The sequence below is a fragment of the Anoplolepis gracilipes genome, chromosome 2 (assembly GCF_047496725.1).
Source record: "Anoplolepis gracilipes chromosome 2, ASM4749672v1, whole genome shotgun sequence".
Taxonomy (NCBI): Eukaryota; Metazoa; Arthropoda; class Insecta; order Hymenoptera; family Formicidae; genus Anoplolepis; species Anoplolepis gracilipes.
Genome location: NC_132971.1, coordinates 19251266 through 19273105, shown reverse-complemented (window position 1 = coordinate 19273105; position 21840 = coordinate 19251266). Strand labels below are relative to the sequence as shown.

Sequence of the window (21840 nt, the reverse complement as noted above, 5' to 3'; positions counted from 1 at the left end):
TTTAAGTCTCAAAATTATTAGAATGTCCATTTAACAAATTATATCACCCGAAATGTTAAACGTATATAAATATCGAGATAAGACACTGATCTTTCAATAGTTCTATCGACTTTAGATAAGATTTATATTATTTTTTTTGTATTATTTTCTTTGTGTTATTTTTTTCTGCAATCTTATTATACTTGCTAAAGAAGTATTTACGCGTATCTAGAACTCTGTTCAGATACGCGTAAAAATTATTAAAATATTTATTAAACAAAGATCGAGACGCCGTATAACACAAAATTTCATTTAAAACTGAGAACTACATATCAAAATATCGTTACGACCAACGACTCACTTTAATATTTATGTGTCCAGCGTCTCGGGTGATTTTTATAATTAATATTTTAATAATTGTTACACATAGAACTTTTTGCAGAATTATTGCAGCACTTTCACGCGCTTAAAATCTGACAAAAATGCTAAAACAAAATCATCGAAGCACAAAGTGAGGCGCAGCTTAAATTTTTTTCCCGCCATTCTTTTAATGACCGACCCTATTTGTTTAATCTATGAGGAATTCTAAAACTATTAAAAATAAAATCAAAACCCTCCGCAATTAATGATAATTTCCATGAGGTAAGACGCCAGCTTCACATATACCTAAATAGAATTGTATGAAATATCCTATGCAATAATCGCGACAAAAAAAATTAATTCCACGAATAATACGTAATAAATTATCTCATACGTAATAAATTATCTGATTGCTCCCAATGCCATTCCATGCCTGCTCATTTTCTCCTAATCCTTCGTTGATGTATCTTCAAAAACACTCACGCGATATTTTACACCACACTCCCGATATATATTACGTTTATTGATGCACGAAATCTATATCGGACTGGTCTATCTTCCCGTTTACGTATCGCCGAATGATAATATAATCACTGCGTACAACGCGTTTTAGACATACAAAACATTCGCTGTATACTTTTCCTTGAAATAATTATATAATTTATGTAAAACAAAATTTGCTTTTTTATACATTGTAGTTAGTTTTTTGCAGATTATCAATAACATTCATCAATATTAATAACGCAATAATTGATATAATCTAATGTTATACAATTTAATGTTTATAATTTATTTTTTACTTTTTACTTTTATATAAATTAAACACATTTACTATTTACTATTAAATTATGAATCTGTGTTTCATAATTTAATATCTAATACCGTGCAATACCAAGCATCAGGTTGTCTACTATTCGCATTATAAAGTTTCAATCACACAGCACTACGTCGAAAATCAATGTCGCAATGTCTCCAATGCACTGACCTGACTCCTCGAACTAATGTTCTCACCATGTTAATAACGATAAATGCTTCCTCGAGCTTCGAAATTATTCAAGTAGTTTCAAACAAAGTTATATTATACGCGAGAGAATCGTTACCATATTTATTCGTTTGGAAATATAATATAAATATATATTCATGAGATCTTCAATATTTTATACATCTGTTATGTACATTCACAAATAATGCTGGAAATAGATATACACAATTAATTTAGATAGTAACCTTTTTCTTTTTAATTATTGCGTATTTTCAAAATAAAATCAACAACAAGAGATACGAAATTTCTCTGCTAATTTCGCCATAAATCTATTATTGATACATTTCTAAAATTATTATAAGTTAAGATTTGAAATTGAAATGTATAATAAAAAAATTAAGACTATTAATTTTATGTTATGATTTTACTGACATACAAGCTTTTCTCTGAGACATAATTTTTCTTCAAAAACACATTTTTTCTTCCTTTAAGAAAAATACAAAAAATTACATAAGGCAATTTTCATAGAAAATGCTTCTTTTACAGAAACGTCAACCTCACCACTTATCGTACCACTTGCATACAACGATGCGTCGATGTCTTCCGCTATCTCTTCCATAAATCCGACGCGAATAACTCTCCCCTCAATATCCAAGTTCTGACAATACGTGCTTTGTATAGATATATCGCTTACGTATCGAAGCTATTTCTACTTTGAATTGCAACTTATCAGCGTACTAGCCAAAATTTAATCCAGAATGGTTGTCGATTTTAGATAAAGACTGTCGTAAAGTAAAGCTAATGAATATGTTGATGCCCTTTCTATTGACATAAATAATTTATATCCAGTATATATATTTTATATTTTTTAAATTTATTATTATAAAAAAAAAGATGTATAAGAAAACAATATTAAACATGTGATAAAACAGTATAAATTTTCGTTTACAAATATTAACGTACAAAAATATTTAATGAAGAGAGAATGTCTAATAAAAATATTCTTATCCAAATTTAAATAAAATTAATGAATATTTTCTAATATAAGTTTGTTTATTTAAAGAACGCGTGCAAAATTGTTCCTCACATTTTAACTTCACTAATTTAACACCACATTTTCCACTTTTAATATCTCATGATGTCTGACGACTAATTGTCAATTAGGATAATTGATCACGATGGAATGTACGCTCATTAGAATGTGAACGCGTAGCAACAATGTGGCCCCAATCACGCGCTGAATATTCATTCGACGTGCAATCGATATTAATTCTTCTAGTACCTGCGGTTTTTATCAACATGCGCGTTACGATATGCAGAATAAACGAATAACGTACACATAAATGCGCAATAAATTACTGAAACAGATAAATGGTTTTCGCGCAACGTAAAATCGAGAGCCAGATTTATTGGATATATTCATCAGTAATACTAATGATGTTTATTATCGTTACCATTTATCCTTTAATTTCTTAATGTTGCTGTCCTATGTAAACTTCGTCATATACATGTGATACAAAGAGAATAAATCTACGTGCGTAAAGATTTATTTTTTCAAGCATTTTTAAGCGCGTGTTTAAATCATACTCGAATAAAACATCAAAAAGCCGACCGACATCGCGATATAACGTGTGATTTACAAGTGTGGAGCGAACGATACGATATTATCTATCGCGGAGATCGGGCAATACGCGAAAAGAATAACGCAGAGGGGAGCGAACCCACCGATGAGGGAGAAAGGAATATAAAAAATGTTCGGGAATCACGAGCAATTTCCATTGGTCGCGGTAGAATGGCTATCGCACCTGCAGAAAGATTTCATACGATGATAGGTTTCGACAGGTACTGTGCGTGCGTGCGCAAGCGTGTGTGTATGTGTGTGTGTGTGCTAGATTTGCAATATGTGCAGCCGCAGAGAGCAACGGCAGACGGCGATTCCGACGATTTTCTGCGCATTTTGCGCTTCGATAGAAAGACTCTCATGCTCTATGGACTTTTTCCTGCTTTTACTTTGCCCGGTCGACTTTTTTTTTTCGCTCGACTCGAACGCGTGCATTATGCGCGGGCAATAAAATTCGATAGTTTACATATGTGAAAATACTGCCGACGCGACGCTCCATGTACCAAACTGAACGAAAATTTTGTTTCGAAAAAAAAATAATGCTTGGAAACGCGTATTTAGGTTCGCGTATATGTACATATACTGGGCGCTTTGCTTTATAAATTTGTTTCTATCGAAATGCGTTCGCGCACCGCGTCATGCGATTAAATGAAGGAATTAAATGACGCCAAATGTATGGAACGAGCTACACACGACAACGACACACGACAACGACACGCTTTTTGTCACTAAAACATTATCGATTCCATCAATCGATGTATACACGTTCAATTTACATGTACGTGTAACGATGTCAATGCTTAACATCATGCATGACACGTGTGTATATAAAGCATAAAGTGTTTTTTTTTTATTTTTTTTCATACTATATATCCTTGTTTCAGGTATATATCGCATATCCGACACGCGATATTTAAAAATACTCTAAAACGCTTAAACAAATAATGGTATACGATAAAAATATCACAATATTTAAAAAATATTTTTGATATAAATAAATCAGAATAGTCTCTCGCGAGAAAAAGAAATTTATATTAAATATATATATATGTATTTGAATGTAAAATTTGAGATAGACAAATTTTGACAACAGCATCCTCGGTAAAAGTATAATCAAAACGTGTCTACATAAAAATATTCAAAAACATTACTCATTATATTTAAATAACAAATGTGACGTTATAAAATACAGCATTTCGAAAATACGATGTTTTTGATCGGATGCATTTTTGCCGATTTGAAATAACATTTCATCGCTCGTGGTATGTGTACAAGGCTCGTATACACATAACGAGTTTAATGTTTGCCAATTAATACGAACGGATTTGACCCTAGCCGTGCACGTACAAATATGTTTAACCGTGCACGTGCGGATATCGACGATAGGCGAAACGTACTAATATGCAAGTGTCGGAGCGAATACCACGTAGCCTTCTACACCTCTATATACATATAATGTACTATTTGTACTCTCTCTACGAATATCCTATGAGACCACTTCGTACGTGACGCGTGCACGTTGTATTTGACACGTACCATACATCACGCATGAAACGATGAGTTCTCGAATCAATAGGAGTCTTTCAAAGCATCTAACGAGAAAAAAAATTAACAAACATATCGATATAGAAAACAAAGATACGATTTGTCAAAAACAATCATATCTATTTATTTAATGTGAAAAAATATTTTACTTGAAAAAAAACATATCTAAAAAGGCAATATTTTCTCTTTGAGTTTAAATTTATTTGTTTCATCTGCGAGTAGTTTAATTGGAGTTAATATTTGTTGTTAATTTTATATGTTTCAAGTTTAAATGTATCTTGAATATTACGCTAAAAAATATTTCTTCAACAAGATTCGTTTGGAATCAATTCAAATATTTTATCTATAATTTATTTACAATTTTGAAATTTAATATTTCAGAATTAATTTTGTTTCTTTAGGCGGTCTACCTACTTTTTTTGTAAGAAAAAGTCAATGTAGAAAAATGTAATAATGTGTACTTTAGCTATACTTTAGCTAGATCAATGATCTGCTGGAAGATAAATTTTCATCGGCGAATCTCCTCACGCGTTTGCGTAAATCACACGTGTCTGCTGGCGTGCAAACGAGACACGTGTAAATATGTACGAAATCGTGGATATGGGAGCGAATGGTGCGCATATCGCGAACATCGGCGTTTGTACGGTCATATCAATTTCCCGTGTAAACTGCCCGGCACAGCCGTATAAACCGGTCGACGTTCATGGATTGGATTGCAAATCAGCTGCATACTTGCTAGCCAACAAATTAACTGTGATATGTATATGATTTACTTTCGATATCGAATGGCTCATGTTTAAAAAGCCTTCTAATATATATATTTATTTCTCCAGAAATAACTTGTGCCATTGGGTATATAGATATATATTTTCTAAAATCTTCTAATATTCAATCACATAAAATTGATCAAATGTTTATCAATTTATTATTACTTATATTAAAAATTTTTGAATATAATGAGAGATAAGAAGAAAAATACATGAAAAAGAACTTTTTAACTTGTCATAAAAACAAATATATATTTATTCACACATAACACACAAGATGCAATTAATATATAATGAATAATACGAATTAATGGTGTTATTCTTATTATTTTTCTTTGTATCGTTTTATTAGAAACACAAAATTAATATTTAATCTCATGTTTCGTAAAAATTTAAGTCGTTTGTGCTTTGAAAAGGCATATATAAATTCATATCTCCCTCATATTAAGTTCTGAGTAATTAAAAAAAGCAAACAAAAATCTCATCGTAAAGATTATCCATCGAGATGCTTACCATCCTTAACCCTGCTCAATTTGTCGTAACTACGAAAGATGGAAATGCGTTGGTACATAAGCCGTTAATTACACAGTGAAGGCGTATTAATTAATCTATTATCGCCGGATCAAGGGCTATGCAATAACACACGCGGCTAAAGAGACCATTCCTACGGCGAATGCATACGGCGACGATCCTGCGTATGAGTATGCGTGAATGCGTGCGCGGCTATAAACCATGGCGGTTTACGTTATCGTCCGGTCGGATCTACCCGTCGGCAAACTACTGCAATTCGGGCTGACGGCGTTCCTCCACCTTGCCAGCTCCAGCCAGCGGCAATTTCGGAGAAATTGACACGGTCGGGTCCAGCGCGAAAATTACGCACGAGTGTGAAAAGGGTGGAGTAAAATTTTCGTAGCGTCAAAGTTTCGTAGCGTGACGAATGACAGACAATATAGAGTGGAAAGAGGAGGGAGAGTGGTGTGCATCTTGCGGAAGAAACTGTTATATATCATACACGAACTCTGTTCGTATCCGCTAACTAAATAAACTGTGATAAAGAAAATCAGAAAGAAGGAATCTCAGAATGGCAGCAATTTGTTTAACGAACAAGAAAATTAGGCTAACTTTGTTCCTTTAACTTCGAAACGTCAAAACTACGTAAGAAATTTGATCATACCGAAAATATATCTATTTCTTATCGAGTTATTCTTTATACTTTCTACATGTCACAGAAAAAAGAGATATATTTTTAAATAATATATCTCCGAATAAATATAAAATATAAATTCTAAGTTACTTAAAAATTCACTAATAATATATGTGTATTGGTAATATTATATTGATTTATATATAATTTTATATTCCATTTAATAAAAATGCAAGTTGAATATAAAATTAAAATAACATATATAATTTATATAATTTAAGTTCTATCTCTATCTCTTTCCTAACCTTCCCTCTCTTTCATTCTTCTTTCTCTTGAATAATCCCAAAATAATGAAGTCAATTGTAGGTTAACGTTAAGCGGCAAAAATATTCATGAACGTAAAAGAGAGAAATGTGCAGAAATGAGTACAGAGGGCATGCGTTAATCTTTTCGCGCAATACTATTTTTTTAATGGGCGTTCTTGTGGAATAATCGATTTTCTCGTGTCGTTTCCAGCGACACGACTGGAGCCTGGGGAATCGACAAGGGTCGTTTCACAAGCTAGTCCGACAGTCGTCGGCAATGAACACGTTGTCGGTTGTTTGTCGGACCGTTTCGTGGTCCAGACAGGACAAACATACGGAGGCGATTGCAGCGAGCGTGCATCGTGTACAAGGGTAAATTAAAAATCAATTCTAGAACGTCCGGCGGTCCCAAAGTTCCTGCTTATTGCGCGGAGCGTGTGGTTCCAAATTCTCGCAATATAAGCAAGGTAAATGTGCAAATATTCAACAACCAGGTTCTACGAGTCTGCATCTATTAGTTTCTGTATAATTGATATTCAGATCAAAAGTTAGTAAATTTATTCACATTTCAAAGTAAAATAAGACAATCTCATAACTATTAATAACTATTTATTACTTGTTTCAAGCTTGTCATTCATTAAACGACATAATATACGCAAATTATATTAAGCAACACAGAAATGAAAAAAGTAAAAAAAAAAAAAAAAAAAAAACAAGGAAATATACATATATATATTCTGTCTATGTATAGGATTATGTTGTCTCTAAGTAACTTCGTCGAGGAGTAAGATTCGGTGTTCTACACCATTGAAGCCGTGAGTTGACTAGCGCGAAGCAATTTCGGTAGTAAATCCAGGATGCCGAGAGACAACTCCATTCGAGGAATAAGGATATTACTTCAAAGCGCAAACTCATCCCGCGCCTTTCATCACATGGTGAGAAATCCCCTGCCCAATCAGAGCAAACCCCGTGTAAACGTTCCGAACTCGGCGACGGAAGTAAATGCTGAATCCGCACGGAGGTGTCAGGTAATAGTCGACTCGTATCTTCGTTCTCTCAAAAGGAGGACGTGCATGTGTATATGTGATAGTGAGTATTTTCTCTCCTCTTCGTCTCTCTCTCTCCTCCCCCACATACGTAACACACCACTTTCAACCACCTTCCGTACACGCTCTTTCTTTCTCTCTTTCGACTTTATTCTTTTTCTTCTTATTCTTCTATTTTTTTTTTTTCTCTCTTTTTCCTTCTTCCCTTTTTTTTGGTGCTTGCAGAGAAGAGATGCCTTTCCAACGGAACGAAGTTTTCCGGGGAAGTAAAGTCATTTCGCTCGTGCAATCTAAGTTAAGTGACTTTCGAGAGCGTCGGCGACGAAACTTGCCCCACCGCTTACTCCTCTTAGAAGCAACCCTTTCACTTTCCCCCAGCCTCCACCCCTTCAACAGCGGAATCCGAAATGTGACGAAGATTACCCTGTATCTCTTTCTAAAGACTACGACTGTTTGGACATTTGAAAAATAGATCCGTTCAAGAAATCATCGTTCTTTCCGCTAAATTATAACGGCATTATCTCCTCGATGTTGTACAAATGATCAAAGGACACATATTAATTTCAACAAACTTTAAAAACGTATATCTTCTACATTTCTAATTGACGGTAAAACTATAAAAATCCGTAACGTTTACAAAGAATAAAAAAGAAGAAAAGTACATTTATTTTTAAGAAAATTGAACAAAATGTATAGATATATGATTAAAGAAAAACTCATAAACCATAAGCTTTTGAAAAAGCAAAGAAGAAAAATGATGACTGTTTTCGAAAAACTTTTCCCAATCAACTTTATATATACTAAAAAAATTTGTCATTAAGATTAAGCGTTTTAAAGCACTGCCTCCGTAGAATACTAAACTTAATAACTTTATATGAACTAATATACTCAACACTACTTGTCTTTAATTTTAGAAACTGTAGATCCTATCAGCCCTCTCTTGGCGTTATTATCCCTCTTATCCTCGTTATCTTTCCTCAGTGTATCTCAGATACGTGCTTATACCACTCGTGTAATTTCGGCGAAATTTAATTATATATTCCTTCGAAGACGAGCTGAAGTTACCCACCTCCTAGGAGAAGCCAAGCTAGCTCAGTTTATCGATGTATTACGAGACTTGCATCTCTCATAAATATCTCATACCTAAGTGTTCTCAATACTACGTTATCTCCCGTAATCTTATGTTAGTTCCACTATTAGCGGATAAATCGTTATTAAATCAGACCACTATAGATATCAAAGAACGCAGAGAGGACAAACGCGTTAAGCTTCGCCGTTCGTTTTCAATTCGCACGCAAATTCGCTTCTACGTGTTGTGTCAGTCTTTTTTTTCCCCCTATCTCTTTCGCACATTCGCCGGTGCACCATATTTCGCGATTAACGTAAAATGTATGAAAGTGCCGCGCGCAATCTGTACCGCTATAGCGCGTAACGCAACCAGCGGAACGTGTGTCGGGTCGTTCTGCCGTTCGGAGAGTCGCGACCGCCGGGATTGCCTCGATTTTCGAAGAGTCACGAGCGACCGGCCGCTCGTAAATACGGCGATTTCACCTTTTTTTTTTTTTTTTCCCCGGCCTTTCACACACCTACCTAGCCGGCCCCGTTCAATCCACCGACCGACATCGAGTGGAGAACGCTTGATCCACGTTCGGTGTGGATTGCGAACGAACACGCGCGCGAATATGAATCACGGGGCCGTAAAGTGATATCGAATGGAACGGAGAGATATCTAGATGCATAGCAGGACCCCGATATATGGACCGGCGACCATTAAAACGAGCGGTTCGTGCCGCAAATTGCTGAAATGACACTCCGCGAGCGTTTGCCATAAGCGGTCCCGGACGCTAATTCGCTCTCTTTCATCGGTCATCCCGCGGTTTCGCTCTCACGATGCCTTGAGATATTTTATACAGCCCTCTATCTCTTTCTTTTTCTTCTTACTACAACACACGACCCCAAGTTTTTCCGCCTGTGTTCGTTAAAACTGTGCGCCAACGAGTTTCGTGAAAGAGTTTTTCCCTCGTGACACGTTACAATCGCGTTAATTGCACACTGGGGATGCAAAACGAAGCGAACGTTAAAGAGACAAAATTGGATAAGGTACAAAGGGTACTACAATCACAAATGGTTCGCAATTATGAACGTAAAAGTCAAAAAAAAATTTTCGACGTTAGTTGGCGTTAATACTTATATTATGCGCATGCATTTTTATTTCGTCGAAAATAAGAAAAATAATATTGTCAATTTTCTAAGGACATTTAGTTTTATAGTTCTTGTATAAAAATTTCCAAAGTTTTTAAAATTCTCTTAATATTTTAGAATCTAGCATATTCTTGTAAAAAGTGTAATGCCTTAAATCGATTTTAATCGTGTGTGTAAAGCGATGAAAAAAATTATTACCAACTATCTTGCAATAAAAATGTACAAATATATTTAACATTTTCGAAGCTTTATTTTTTTACATTTAATTGAAAAAATTTATTTTGAAAAGTATAAGAAACTTAAACTTTTCCAGAAAAAAAGGTCAAACTCTCTCCATTAAATTTCTGTAAGTAAAGTACTATAAAACTAGTACTAACTTTGTAAAAAATCTTATAATATTAAAAAAATATTACTTTTTATTCATGCTTCATTATTAATATCGACAGATTTTCAACTAGTTTTATAATATTAATTTTTAACTCTGTGCTGCTTTTCCGAGCTCGAATCTTTTCTGTTGATTTTATTTCTGTTTTTTTTTTTTTTTCCGTTTTTATCGTTGGTTGTGACTTTATGCACAAGCACCGGTGCGGCAACATAGTAATGGTCCGGTTTCACAGATTCTCTCTGTCAACTCTTTTTTCGCGCGTTCGCTGGCTTTCGTTTGCTCTCAGAAAATATTGCGCGCCCGACGCGCAATTGTAATGGGACCTGTTAACGAACATCACTATGGGAGAGGAACTTTTCATGTTTACCGCCACGCGGAAATGTACGCACGAGTTTCGATTGAATGGAAAAAGTAATGCAGAATAGAGAGGACGAGGCGAGCATTTTAACGCTTTTGTAACTAGCGCTTGCGCGATGTTAGCATGACACGGCATGACGAGAAAAAGATTGCTCGCGAGGGATGGGTTCTTCCATTAATAAATCAAATATAATTAAAACTGTTTCTCATGATAGACATTGGATGAGATAGACAAGTGAAATATATACATCAAATTCAATTAGCACAATTTGCTGGATAATTATCTTAAAATAAATTTTAAATCATTTTTATTCATATAAGATAAATTAATACAAATAAATTAATGTAAAATGTAAATTATATTTCCAAAATTCTTTTCATGAATTAATTAAAAAAAAAATTGTATTTTAAAAGTATAAAAATAAGTAACGCATTCATTGGATGTTGCATAAAATGTGAAAAAATACTTTATTCCTGATTATTTTCATATTTTTCAAAAAATTTAAACGTAATGCTTAAATAAACTTATGTTTGTTCGAATGAACAAAAAATTAAAAAGAAAAACTATTTTAAAAAGAATTTTTAAAAAATTATAAATAAATTGGTTAGGTTGTGTTACAAACACGATTTGAGTAAATACCAATATAAATCAAGCACACGAATGTGTATTTCCCAATTAATCTTTATGCAGTAATTTTTCCTTTTTACTAAATATATTTTTTCTAATTTTTTAAGTGACTAAATCTATGTATGAAACCGAAAGATGCGAATTCTATCTATGCATTTAGTTCCTCTCGGCATGCATTTATTTAGTCCCCCTATGACTGCATAGTACATTTTGACATTTTTACATTTTGACATGAATTTTCTTCATCTCAACATAAAAAGAGTTTTACATACCTAAGAGCTTCATGACCTGAGACTGACTGATGAATATATTGAGATAGCCATCGCTGCAGCCAATCAGAACGAGAAGGACGAAGAACTCGCGCCGCAGAAGATCGCAGGGACCACTACACAACCGCATTGTCTCACATGCTCCGTAAACACTACCGTTTCCACGCACCAAATAGCCCTTTAACTTCAACACCGTGTCGTTAACAATAAGAATCGCAAAAAAATCCTATCGTTCTCTTTGACATGGATTGCTCGCACGTGGTTCCATCCACCGACGTGCCCTGCCATTTCTCACCGGTCTCGCCGATCTTTTTATGTCAGTCTCTCTTTCTCGATCGCTCTACGCTTACAGAGATTTATTAATCATCGTAAGAAATATAATTATTGGCGGGGAACATTTTCCACCCTGATACGTAAAACGAACGAATTTTAACGATGTTTTCTCAACGCATTTTTCTCGCGCGCACACGCACCGTCATAAGTCGCTCATGATCGAACGGCAAAAACGATCACATGGCGAGGCGCGATGACGAGACGAGGATGACGCTCTGATATAGGGTGAGAAACGATGTCATCGTCGTCGACGTCGGTGCTCGACTGAACGGCGTGCCGTTCGAGTCCGTCGTATTCGAGTAGCGACGATGAATCTCGTCGCGCCTGCGCCTATGTAACCGTTGCTTATATACGACGACGAACGGACATATTATGCACACGTACGTGTGATGGATTGGACTAGAAAAACAGTGCGTGAGTACGCATCATGAATCCTGGTAAGGTGTAAATTACGTCGTCGAAAATAGACAGTCGGATAAATATCGCGGAAATCAGGCGCGAGATATCGCTGTGAAAATAGCGAGGGTGTATACATCACTGCGGATTGCGCGAAAAACCCCCTCCCCTTTTCCCCCTGCTTGCATTTTTTCCACAGCTTCTCCATGATTTTAATATAGGAATATTGCTATTTGTGCTATTTGTATCAAGATGTATTTCAACCATCATTAGGTATGGTTAGATATTTTGTATGATTATTGATGACATGTGAGATCAAGAGCAATCGCTGGATAAAACTTTTATGATTGTAGGCGATATTAATCGTAATCAATTTGTATTTGTGGTCATGTCCTTCCATGATTAAAATTAGGCCAACCACAATGATATCATGGAAATGTTTCAACCAAGAACACTTTGCGCGTTTATAATATATGTGTCTGTATCACGTTTATATGAATTACTGGAAATATAGCACTAGCACATGGTGAAATAAATCTTTGTATGCAACGCTTATTTTAAATGCGCACATAATGTTCTATGTAAATGACATTATTGGTATAATTTATCTTACAACAATCGTGCACACAACACATACCTAATCTCATCCATTGTGCTATTTATAATAAAAATATATTAATACAAAAATTAAAAAATTATTATATTTTAATCTGTATGTATTTAATATATTTAAATATATTGTAAATATTAATTATAGATTGTGAAAAACGCACACGTTTTACAACAAAACAAGAATTATATATAAATATCGAAATATAAAAATAAAAAGTAAAAGAAGATTTCCAATTTTAAACTGATGCAATATACAAGTTCGATAATTTATTCACAAAAATTGTACAACGCGAGAAATATAAAAATCAGCAACAATCTATCCCATATTTAGATGCGTGCGTTGTGTGTGTGTGTGTGTGTGTGTGTGTACGAGACGTGGAAAAATGAGAAATAGAATTTTCGCCTTTTAGATAGAACACGTACAAATATTTTTGCAACGACGTATTCCACGGCGTGGGAGCATACAAACGATCAGATTTATGATATAATTTCGTAATAATACGGGAAACCTTTGTCGCTCGTAATTCTATCGAACTTGTTATTGACGTGGCGGCGACAGAGTGCCGATTAACGGTCGCGATTCGGCACAACGACGAAATTGACGTCCAGCATCCAATAACATCAAAAACTTTCAATCCACTTGGAGCCGTGAAATTCCCCTTCCCCTGTGATAACCCCTTTCCCCCTTTCTCACCCTCCCCGCTCGTGTGCGTTTCCAGGTCCTCGTCAGAACGCAATATCGTCGCTGACGAGCTTTAGCCCGACACGCGAAAGCACAGAGAGAACGTAACGACGAAAGAAATAATTTCGAACGATCTCACGCGTCAGTCCAGATCACGCTGATTCCTCGTGTGATTCTGAAGAAGGGTGGGAAGAGTTAGAAGGGAGAAGAGGAAAGGGGAATCATCGGAGATATCGGTGCACGATCGACGCCACTCATTCGCGCGCGCGCGCGCGCGCGCGTGCGTTTCTCCGAAAGCGTTAGAATTTAATTAAATCGGTCTCTGGCTACCCCTGTCGTGTCGCAGAGTCCACTTCCTTTCCACCCTCTTCTGGCGAATCGCCGAACGGTCCCGGACAGTCCCGGATTCACAATTTGATCTTCGTAGAGTTTAACTTCCAGCGGGCACGCCTTCTATCCCCTTTCCCTTTACCTTTTGGTCTGACGAAACGGCGCTTTAATTATACCGCGGGATTAATTAACTCTCCGTCGAACTCGGCGGAACACACCCGCGGGACTTGCTCGAGCCAATCGCAAATAATTAAAGACTGTTTTTCGTTCGTTCCTTCGCCCTTTCGTCGAACCGCGCTTTCCTCGAACCGAGTTTGCACACAACAGACACTTTTGCAGACAGTTCCCGAAGTGATCTTATATCGACATTCGACACATGGGAAAAAAACTTTTAATTGCGATCGCACAAAAAATCTGGCACGATATGATATTGCAAACTACGCGCAAAGCTATATCATAATTTACACCAACCGATTTAAAAAATAATAAAAATAAAAAAAAAACAAAAAATATATTTTTATGTAATTACACACATCTGCATGTATTTCCTATTTCTCTCTCTCTGTCTCTCTCTTTCTCCCCCTTTTCTCTTGCTTTATTTATAATATAATTTTCTGTACCTCATCATGTAATTAAAATTTTCTATAATTTAAAAATATTTTTGAAAATTTTGTTTTATTATTTTAAATATAACATTTTACCTTTTTCCACGGATCATACATTGATTGATGTAATTTAACTTATCGTTGACGCATCCTATTTGATTGTATGCGTAAAACAGCTCTCTCTGACATCGCTGAAATGTGATTCGACTCCGACTCGTGAGGATATAGTTTGAGCTTTCGCAGAATCACGCGAGCGTATAGCGTATGTGCGTATATAAATTACACATACGAACTCAATGTACACGTATATACGAAAGTTACACGAATATAGCTAAAGCTAAGAGTGGATCTAGTCGAATCCATTAAATATTTGAGCGAACGAAAGAGGCTAGGGAAGCAAGCTCGTGGAGGAAGTCTCCCCTCGGTTCTTAAGATCCATATAGTAGTCCAACTCTCTCTGTATTAATATTTACATTTATATTTCTTCCTCGTCGTCCCTCTTATTTCAACTTAATGCCGCCGGGGATTTCAGTGTTCCAGACTGAATTATTATGGTTTTCACAATTCAACACATTTCGAGCAACTATATTTCGGATTATGCGTTTGATATAAGCGATACATACCTGTGTCGACCTTTCGAGTATTTTACACAAATTATTGAGGATAATTTTGATTTGCAACCATCATTATTGTTAATCTGCTATCTTTATTATAAGAAATTAAATATTTTTAAAGTTTTTATTATTTTTGTAATAATATTTTGGATCAATTATTTGATTTTTGTTTGCAATTTGCAAATATTTTTTAAAGACGGAGATTTTAGCATAATGTTAATTCATTCCCGTATTTAATATCAATTTCATACTAACGCAAGAGTAGTAAATTCAAAATTACAGCAACAGTTATCACTAAATTAATACATTATTTAATTATGCTGTAATTCTGAATTTGATTTCTCATGATAAAAATTATCAGCGATTGTAATCAGCCTTGTAATTCTAAATAAATAAATTTTTGATTACATTTTTTCTTTCGCAAATGTCTTATACATATATTTGTTTTATATCACACTCTTTTTAATCAATTCCTGTCGCATTGTATTTAAAAAGCATAGAGCATTAATAAAATAAAATTTATAATTAACACATGATTAACATTATGATTAACATGATTGATATATTAATTTTTATTATTATTATTAGAATATTAATTATTTCACTTATTTTATATTATAAAAATAAGCTGTTCTCACAGATTTTCTCTTAATTTTAATCTATTTTACCTTCTCATCAGTAATTTTACATAATATTTTATATATTAAATTAAAAAAAAACTTATTTTGCAAATTAGTAACAGAAATTTATATTGGAAATAAAAAAATGTGACAACATAAATATATATATATATATATATATATATATATTGTATATATATATATATATATAGGACTAGAGGAACATGAAATTCATGTTCCTGTAGTATTTTATTTATATTATTAAATTTCAATTTAGGAACCATCTTTTCATATTTAAATTGTCTCTTTATATTTAAAAATGTAACATATCAGTTAATATCATGCCAATAAATTTAATTATAAGTATCAATATCAAATTCCTAATTATATAAATTAAATAAATATATATAACGTTTGCAAATATTTGATTGCTGCATTTGATCGACTACAAGATTGACCGGACGCTTACTTTTAATTAAATCAATCAAGAAATTGAGAATTTTAACGGGGAAAATTATTTTGACACGTTATAATATATAAGTTATAATGTAAAGTTTAAAAGTAATTAGCAATAAATTTATTTCAACGGATAGGGAATATTTAATATTGAATATTAAAATTGAGAGATTAGCTAAATATATAAAGGACGAAATGTGTGTGTGTGTGTGTGTGTGTGTGTGTGTGTGTGTGTGTGTGTGTGTGTGTGTGTGTGTGTGTGTGTGTGTGTCTAACAAAAACAATACTTAACATAAAACTAACAAGATTCTTAAGGCAATTTATTTCAATCAATTAAATCAGTAATATTTTAATAATGAATAATGATTAGAAATCGATCGTGATATTATTATGTATGAGATATATTCATAGTTATGCAAACAAAATCTATCCTACAATATTATCATCTATTAATACATTTAACAGATTTACCTTTTGTATTTGGAACCAATCGCATCATTATTCATGTGCACCGCAATAAACTAGTTCCATAATGTAGAATAGAAATTAATATTAGGAACAATTTGCACATCGATCTTATTTAAAAGCAACATCAAACATTTTTATAATAATAACTTACGTACTTTGCTAAAATTTGAACATTCTTATCATATTTATTACGAATTTCATTTGTTTTATATAATATTTCAAATTTTCAACATTTTTCAACATTTTGTTTGAATATTTTCATTATTTTTTATATAAATTTTTATGTCAATATAAAAAAGAGAAATATTTGAAAATTTAAATATTAATATTAATTAGAAATTATACTTTGAGAAAATAAAAAATTTGAAATATAATCTGTTAAAAATTACATATAAAAAAAATGTTCTGAGTTTATTTTGCAATATATAATGAAAATATGATAAAAAGTTAAATATTATAATTATTTTAAATTTATTTTATAATTAATACATGTAGTTATGATCAATTGTAATTTATATAAAAAAAATTTTACTTAAATAATTAATAATTCTTAAATAACTTAAATATTTTCCTAGTAGACATATCTAAATATTACAAATATTACATATATGTTGTTGGATACTTTTTTTAAGTATCTCTTTCTCAATATAATAAATAAATAAATAAATTTCACCATCAGATACTTATATATATCGCACAATAATGCAAAGTCACATATATACATCGCACAATAACGCAAAGTCACACATATAATGCTTGATATGCGATTGTTGCTGAGGTAGGTAAATGATTAATTGCGTGCAAATAAAAAATAATAAATAATAAATTACCTCACGATTGTTTCACCGTCACCCGTTGCCTTCTCAAGCCTCCTCTCTTCCTCTCTCTCTCTCTCTCTCTCTCTCTCTCTCTCTCTCTCTCTCTCGCTCTCTCTCTCTCTCTCTCGCTCTCTCTTATTTCTCCAAGCTATTTTTTCATAGTATTCACGTAATACATTCGCAAGAACGCGGTTAATTACAATCACGCGATTACTGATTAACATTTACCACTACGGTCGTACAGCACTTTTCACGGCACTCCCGATATTAATCATGCGCGCGCGCGTGACGCGGGTTTTATAGTATATATTATGACGTAAAAGAAAAACTGCATTCGCACGAAACTACCGCTCGGCACTCGAGACCTCTCAGAAATTAGCGTAACGTACAAATCTCGGACGGAGGGGAAGGAATTCAACAATCGCGCATCCAATTTCACGCGTCATCTGACGCAACTACACCTGTTGCTTTTAGTTGTACTTTTATCTTTGTATACATATATATTTTAAATAACAAATAATATATGCCCCCGTGCGTTTTAGATAGCCAGATTATAAATAAAGAAATGTACGAGTAGAAATAGGAAGAAGTAAACAATTATTATTCGTGCAATGCAATCTCCGAAATTTCCGTTATTCGCGCAATTTCGTATATACATAAATCTCGCCAAATACGTATTTCAACAAATCACTGATATACAATTTATGTCGATTATGCTGATTCACATTGTTATGTTTACGCTTGTTATGCTGATAGATGCTAAAATAGAGAAGTAATTACGTCTTACTAATTAAACACGTCACACGCCGTTCAACTGGAAACCGATCCGTTCCATACTTGCGATATTTAATTAATGATCGAAAAGTTCGAAAAAATATCAATAATTTCATTTCATTACATCTGCGATGCGATGGGTATCAGATTGATTAATTGAGATGACGGATGGACGTTTGTGTGTGAAAATATGTAATCGGAATTTATTTATTACAATACATTTCGCAAACACACGATATATATATACGTATATTATTTATATGCTTACGAATTGTTGATGAGAAGCCTTGATTAACTTGATTAGTCGCGCGAATTGATAATCGCCAATTATAGAAATGATCGCTTCGAAGAATAAATAACGCGTTATAATATAACAGAACGACGTAGAGCTCGTACTTGCTACCTACCGACTAAAGTGTCGCCGTGTGAATGGCAGCAGCAGCGTAGAAACGAAGTCCAGTCTCGTGTAGAGGGAATGACTCCCACACCAAGCTATGTCCCGTGCACGTGTGACGTACAGAGTGCTTCCGCAACATATAGATCAGTAAGTTGGACTGCCTATCTAATGATCGGCAAAAACATGCTTTACCAACCTCGCATAATCGAAAAATAATAAAATCAGGGGATCAATTATGAAATATTTTTTTTTGATGAATAGTGAAAAATTTACAAGATTGATACCTTAAATGCAAATCCGGTTTCTTTGTAAAAATTTGAGTATATAATATAATCCCCTATAATTTTGAGCCACACATTCACAGTCCATTTGCCATGAATGTTTCTTTTATGCAGATTCTTTTTAATGTAGATTATGCTCTGCATCGAACATGTATTATAAGCATAAAAAAAAGTTTTTTGTTTAAATTTATTATATTTTATTTCTTATTTTATCTGTATTATTATATTTTAATTGTATTATCTATACGGAGAAAATTTTATATTAAAAATTATTATGGTATGTAGTAAAAATTATGTCAATTTTTACAGTTTTACATAGCATTTCAACTTGGAATGCTTCTAATAATCCACAGTTACTACATACCATCGTAATTTTTAATATAAAATTTTCTCCGCGTATGTTATTTTATTTATATTATTAAATACTACAATTATACTGTATGTTAAAAGCCGATTTTAGTTTCTTCATTTCCTACCGGATTTACATTTAAGGTATCAATCATGTAATTTTTTCACTTTTCACAAAGAAAAAATTACATGATGGATCCTCTGATTTTATTATTTTTCGATTATGCGAGGTCGATAAAACATCCCTGCCGATCGTCAGATAAGCAACCAACTTACTGATCTGTATATTGCGGAAACACCCTGTACGTATTTGTAATATACGGTACGCCGCAAAAAACGTACGTCGCGTCAGCCAGTTCTGTGTGTGTATTGCGTGGCGAAAATGATTACGGTTATCTTTTCAATAATACGTTATATATATCCCTTACTTCGCATTATTATTATTTTTGGCACTCTAACCGTACAGAATATGGGTATTCAGCATATTTCGATGCGTTTATTAATATGTAAAAGTGTTTCACAAAATCTGAAGAAATTTATATATCTTTTTTGATTCTCCTAAATAAAAATTAGAATAATAAAATTTGAAAAATAATTTGCTTAAATATATTGTTTTATGACCATTTGTTTCTTTTTTTTTTTTTTTTTTTGAAAAACTGACGTTAAAAAAATCAGATAAAAATGATTCGTGCGAAAAATAAGGGATATATATATATCCCTTATGATATATATACAGGGTATAACTGAAAAAAATATATATGACATATAATAAAATTCACTGACCAATTTGGAAACAATATTCTAATTATATTCAAAAATTCAAATAATTGAATGTATTAATAATATACAACGCTACGAACTTAAGTAACATGAGAATAACGAAACAAATATAATGTGTATAACATGTATAATTAACAAGTAGCATACGATCAATATAACTAGTAAAACACGCAAACTGCTTAAATCATTCAGGCAAACCAGATTAACTTTCGTAGTGATGTTATCTATCGGTCGATTTAAAGAAAGATAAAAATAATACGATCCTGCGATTTAAGAGATAGAATCATCAGTTGATTTCAATGTTAAAGCTGTAATGTTTGACAGAAGTTAAAGAGATATAATTTGATATAATGTTGGATAATTTATTTAAGTTTTTAGCCTCAATTTTGCAAAATTGACTAAAGTAAAAATTTAATTAGGCACATGATTAAAATTCGATCTTTTATATTAATTGCTGCTTAAAACATTTATTTTGTATTAATCTAGATTTTTATAATTGCTTACAATTAGTATTCAGAGCATAAAGACAAACTATTAACGTTATAATAATAATACAATTAATAAATAATAACAAAAATATAATAAAGCTCAAATATATTATCAGAAGCGATTTATCCGATAACAAAATGACACAAGGATTTGAAGTTTCCGAAACTTCTAAGTAATCCTAATAGAAGTCGAGGTCAGAAATTATCAGTCATGCAACATATTTTGTGTGAAACTTTTCGATGTGCTTACTTCGCAGAAAGAAAGCGTAAGTCTTTCAAAGTATGGTATCCATCGGATGAGTAGAAAACTCGCAAGAAATTCCGGTTAACTCGTGCGAGCAAGCTCAACGAGTTTTTGTAGGTATTTTTTTTAATACGAGACGTGACTATCAACGGCGGATTTCAACCAGGTTACCACAGTTCAATGGGACAAAGGAAACCATCATATTATCAGGTCGATCGATATTTACTGAAACATAATTTGATAAAATACACGAACAAACGTAGCACACAAATCACGTAATATAACTTATGTAATAACTTTCAGCTTTTAGAATTATTCCTAAGTCGGCATTAAATATAGACCGATTACTAAAAGAAATGTCATTAAATAAAGCTTATCGATGTACTCTACCTGAAAACAAAAGTAATATTATGTAATTTTAATATATGTAATTACACATACTATATGTATACTAATTAAGGTTAATTTTTAATTAATTGATATTTATAATATTGATTATTATTAATAATGACTAAAAAAGCACACTATATAACGATTATTAGAAAATATGTAGCCTATGGCCATCTTTTTCGTATGACCATCATACCTAGTTTACTCTATATTAATTACATATATAATTAATAATATGTATTTTTTCTTTTTATAAAGACAAACAAAACATATAGATTTTTATTTTCTTTAAATTTAGCATTAAATGTGGTTAGGTATCTTTGATATCATATATATATATATATATATGTGTGTGTATGTGTGTGTTTAATGAAGAATTATAAAAATAATAACCTTTAGTGCGTATTAAAAAATGTATTAATGTTTTGAATCACCGTGTATATGTACAGCATAAATATAAGCGAGAGGCAAACTGAGGTAAAAAAATTAAATAAAACTATGCCAGCAGCACAATAACATTTTCTATTCTGAAAAATAAAGTTCCGCGAGTATCTTGCGAGATAAAACCGCCTTTATTTTTCGCCTATTTTTTTTTATTTTGCCTCCATTCTGTT

The 21840-nt window shown here is 32.9% G+C and overlaps 1 protein-coding gene across 2 annotated transcripts in view; it reads right to left on the bottom strand.

Annotated features, from left to right (window-relative positions):
• The window catches only part of LOC140662740 (tyrosine-protein kinase Dnt), an 83194-nt gene extending 64051 nt beyond the window's left edge, over positions 1 to 19143 (bottom strand). Inside the window, exon 1 of one of the 2 annotated variants that reach the window (XM_072886339.1) lies at positions 18567 to 19143. Coding sequence is in view for 1 of the 2 variants with exons in the window: in XM_072886338.1 (XP_072742439.1) it covers positions 11594 to 11720 (127 nt within the window). In the remaining variant the exon portion in view is untranslated. Of the gene's footprint in view, positions 1 to 11593; positions 12459 to 18566 lie in introns of those variants that run through there. The other variant, XM_072886338.1, reaches the window with a different exon arrangement.
• Positions 19144 to 21840: the final 2697 nt, after the last annotated feature.